The sequence below is a fragment of the Eimeria mitis genome, genomic scaffold (genome assembly GCF_000499745.2).
Source record: "Eimeria mitis Houghton genomic scaffold, Emh_scaff286, whole genome shotgun sequence".
NCBI lineage: Eukaryota > Apicomplexa > Conoidasida > Eucoccidiorida > Eimeriidae > Eimeria > Eimeria mitis.
In genome coordinates, this window is record NW_013571199.1 from 4,934 (window position 1) to 9,635 (window position 4,702).

The 4,702-nt window shown below is 47.1% G+C and overlaps 1 protein-coding gene across 1 annotated transcript in view; it reads right to left on the reverse strand.

Annotated features, from left to right (window-relative positions):
• EMH_0006880 (C2 domain-containing protein, putative) overlaps positions 1–4,702 on the reverse strand; it is a gene marked incomplete at both ends in the record, with an annotated part of 10,827 nt that overhangs the window by 1,816 nt on the left and 4,309 nt on the right. Inside the window, 11 exon segments of the mRNA XM_013497701.1 lie at positions 1–504; positions 684–806; positions 978–1,164; positions 1,467–1,610; positions 1,813–2,033; positions 2,615–2,869; positions 3,125–3,196; positions 3,305–3,350; positions 3,518–3,629; positions 3,962–4,361; positions 4,564–4,676. Of these exon segments, the coding sequence (XP_013353155.1) occupies positions 1–504; positions 684–806; positions 978–1,164; positions 1,467–1,610; positions 1,813–2,033; positions 2,615–2,869; positions 3,125–3,196; positions 3,305–3,350; positions 3,518–3,629; positions 3,962–4,361; positions 4,564–4,676 (2,177 nt within the window).

Consider the following 4,702-nt stretch of genomic DNA (forward strand, 5'->3'; position numbering starts at 1 on the left):
GGCCTGCAACAGGCGGAAGCCCTCTGCAGCCGCTTGCTGCAACATGCGCTGCAGTGTCTTTAGTGTGCGACGCTTATTACTTTCCCGCAATTTTGTTCCACTACCAGCTCTCCCGCTGTGTCCCTTTGTGGGATGCTGCTCTTGTGCACGAACCGTCTTTGTAGATGATTCAATGGAAGCACTACTGCACGACCTGCATGGGATGCCGGCAGCATTTTGCGGCTCTACACTAAAGCGGAGGCCTGACGGTGCAACATGATCTCCACCATTGGCCCTCTTTACTCCGTTGAGCCATCCATTGTGGCCTCCTCCAGCCATATATCCCTTGACTAGCCTTGCTTCCTCCTGTTCGGCGCGACGTTGTTCTGCATCGTAATCTACCATGGCCGCAGTAGCGGCGTCCACAGGATTGAGTGGCACTTGGTAGACTGGCGGACCCGAGGGAGTGGTGGTTGTTTGCAGATGTAAATACCCTCCTTGCTGACCTCCCAGGCGAGCAGCGTCCTGTACGTCGTGTGTGTACAAGACAAGCCAAAATCTACTGCGGTGGGCCCATTCATTTCAATATAAGACACGTTTACACGCAAGCCAGGCCACTCAACAGCAGAACTACAAACTCTGTCGACGAAGCTGGCAGGGACGCTGGTACCTGTTCACAAATATATTCTTAAAATCAAACTCACTTCTGGCGCAACATAGGTTCCCTCTCCAGTTACAGCAAACGGGTCGTAGAAGCCTCCCGGTGGAGGGTCGGCTGCAAATATCTCCTGGAAATCATTATAGCCTTCACCCATCATTTGCAGAGCCTAGAGGAAGATAATACAACTCACGCGCCAGCAACACCCATCCAATGTTGCAAACAACGCTGCTTCCTCACGAATGGCAAACAACTGTGGACAGGCACTACGCAACTAACCACAAGTTACCCCCATTTGCATCGTTCTGTTCAAACAATGGTACGACAGGCAACAGCTTACGCCTTGAATAAGAGGGTCTGGCTCAACTCCATCTCCGGAGCTCGGGACATTCGAAGCTTGCACTGCGTCAAAAAAGTCATAGTCAGCCCTTGCAGAAGCGTTTGCATCCGCCATTTCTTCTGGGAAATTTGACCAGCCAATGTGATTTGCGGGTGGCCCAGGGTTGTGAGCTTCGTCAAGATGAAGCCTGGAGCAGAATAGAAGGAACAACAAGGACCTAAATGAGTTGTTATGCAGGCCCTGACACTGTCCACCACCAACACAATGAACACATTTGCATATACATATATATATATATATATATATATATATAGTTACGTTTGTGCATACGTTCACTGTGCGGGTGGTGGCAAGTGTCAGAGATTTATAATTAGTATATGACGTACATATAAAATTCGGCTAGAAAGACCATTGTTGAGATAAAATGTGGAGAAACACCCAATAGAGGCATCGTGAACATGCAAAGTGCAGCCTCCGTTTAATATTCACCTGAATTCTAAAAGGTCCAAATAAAATGTCAGCTTTGACAGCATTTCTTCTCGATGCTCAAAGGAAACGTCGTTGCCATTTTTGATGCGTTGCATGCGAATATGTTCCACTACATTCCCGACTAGGTCTTCGGCAAGCAGCTGACTGAAGGAGCCGACAAAATAAAACACCGCAAGGCACTGGAAATTCACGAATAAGTGCACATGTCTGGTGAGGTGTGCTGCCGTACTGCAAATCAAGCTCAACATCATCGCAAAACCGACGAAGTTAGCGAACACAAACGAACAGGGCGGCCTCAGAGAAGCGGGCTTATGGTGTGCAACTCAACACTCTAATGAATCCTTACCATTTCTTGTCGCGAATAGGAGTCGCAATTATTATATCCGTTTCAATGGGGTCTGCAGGCTCGGTGAGGAGCGGCCGCCACTTCCACAAGTCATCAAAGTCGTATGTGATGCAAGCAGGATGGAGGTTCTGCAGATTTCCCCAGAGCTGAAAATTGTTGAATACAACCTCAACAGAGCTGTATGGAACATACGAAAGCGTCGAGTCGGGCTTCAGAAGATCCTGGATCGCAAGCAGTCATAGGCGACGACGTCACTGTGTGAAAAGTTCTGCAAGCTAGCAGACACCGATAGGGACCCTTCCACTAAATTTACTGCACGCGCATATTTTCAATGTGTAAGATAACTACAGCAAAGGAACTAGAGGTGCAATAAATTGTGGATTATATTAGTAGATCAACAATGTATGCTCGGAAACGTCTGTGAAAGGCCCTGCAAGTTAAAAGTTATTTGTGCCGTTATTTGGCTAGCACGCGGCAGATGGTAGAAATCGGGGCACTTCTTAAGCTTTCTTCGTGGTTATATATATATATATATATATATATATATATATATATATATATATATATATATATATATATATATATAATATAATATATATATATAATATATATATATATATATATATATATATATATATATATATATATATATATATATATATATAATTTTATAGACAAACGGAGACCGGAAAAATGTGGCAGCAGGGAGTGCCCTACTCGAACAGGGATGCTACGCGTGCCCTCACCAAGTCTTTGAGCTCACAGCAACACTTCAGTAAGCAATGATAGGGGGGACACGTACCTTCGCAGGAGTGATGGGGAGTTTGTCCAGCTGTTCTTGCATCATCTTCCGCAGCTCAGCCTTATCCACCTTCTCCGCTATTCGTTTCGTATTCGGAGAAGCACTTGTCTCCGTCAGAATGCCTCCTTCTTCCATTACAACATTCGGATCTAGTCGCTCATCTGGAGCCACATCTTCTCCCCATATTTCAGCATCGGGGATAGTTGCCCCTTCTGCGGCCATGCGAGCTGCATCAGCAGCAGCTGCTGCTTGAGACTGTACAGGTCGCAAAGTTCGGCATACGCAGTAAAAGCAAGAACTCAGCAGCCCATACTACTGACACGGCACTGTCAAATAGCTCAGCCCACTTGTGTTTCAGTGTCCAAGTTGGGCAAACGCAGTGGCCTCGCATACCGATTGCCATAGAATGAGCACAGGTAAATCTGTATGTGCTGCCTGCATCACCTACAGTAGGCCAGTACCTCACAAATTCTTGTGTGTGCCCCATGTACTAATTAAGTGGAGACTAACCTCAATCCATGCAAACCATTCTTCAAGGTAAGTTCCCTCCCAGTACTTTTCGGCGGCTTCTTCCAGTGATTCCTATAGTCCAAGGCAGCAAAGAACCATGGCAAATGCAAAAACGATACTTCAAATCAAACAGGCGCTGGCAAAACGTAGATTACCCCACACGAACCGGCTTCGGCCTACCTTTGGCTTGAAGTTCTCCGGCGGCCCTTTTGACGGATAACCCCACCTACACAGGAAAAAACAGCACGAAAAATACGATGCTCTGTTCTCAAATCAAACAGGAGGACTTTTCAACGGCGAGAACACAAATATTGGACTCTGAAGCATTAGAAGGCGTCGAAGTAAGGTCAGACGGGTTAATCTTTCGAAATCCTGCAAGCAACGTGTGGTTACCGATATGGGAGGCAGTAGCGCTTCCGATTTGTAGGTTCCCAAAACATAACCCATCCGCCAGCATGGCGAGTCATGACCCACGCGTGGTCTGTAGCGTATCCGTCAATAGTCCCTGCGCAATGCAAATATATCAAGTTCAAGCAGAAAGTAAGTCGTTTGGACCAGGAATAATTCAGCTACACGAAAGCAGCAACAATCACGAATGCTCTAAAGAGTACTCCAGGAGCAGCAGGCAAAAGGAAGCGAAAATAAGGAGCAGTCCACTCACTCCGTTGTGGTAGTGCACCCAGGGGGTTAGCGAAAGTTGCACTCCACCCGTAAATAATTATCAACTGAACATTTGTTATACGCTCATTATATTTGCTATATGATATGGTAATTACGTTTCAATTAAACATCTCAGCAAAAGCACTGTGTGTTTTCAGACGCCTGTGGCTTGGTTACCTTTACAGACATATGCGTCGTATTCCAGCCCAAGGAGGCAGCTGCATAGCAGGACTGCGTGGTCGTTCACTCCACCCCTGCGAGTCGTCAGGAGAGAGGCTGGGCTTTGCCACCTCTGGAACTCCCCGTCGCGCAGCTGTTTTGGGGAGAAAAGATAGGCGATGTTACTTAGCCAGTGCAGCAGCTCCCCCTCTACGGCTAGCTGAGCTGGCACGGCTATTGGCACCACAAATGACGGCAGCGGGAAAATCAAACGGCTCTGCGAATGCTCCGCTACACTAACAAACCGCCTTTCTTTTGGAGCCTCAGGGAACCACTGCAAATACATCTTTTGCCACCGCCGGAAATCCTTGTTCCACCGACGCTCGACCTGCATCCAGATATCGTTGGAATTTTTGACCTGCGCCAAAACAAGATTGCTTGACTCTTCCCATAACAGCCACTGTAAACCGTATGTGTACAATGAAGCCTAAAATGCAGACGGGCTGTGCACTGGCAATGAAGTACCTGCAGCCTGCTTATCAAGCCCTAGAACCCCTTGTAAAAGGATGCAATGCGCTACGTCACATAGGAGTTAGACAGCGCTCGTTCTGCTAGCTTACAACTGGCTGCGGAGGCATTTCAACATCTTCAGGCATCGGAGGAATAAAGAATACTTCGCACCAGAGCAAACTCCTGTCGCCACTTATCTGTGGCAGAGTAGACCCTTTGAGCTCTAGGGAACAGGAAAAAAAGGAGAAA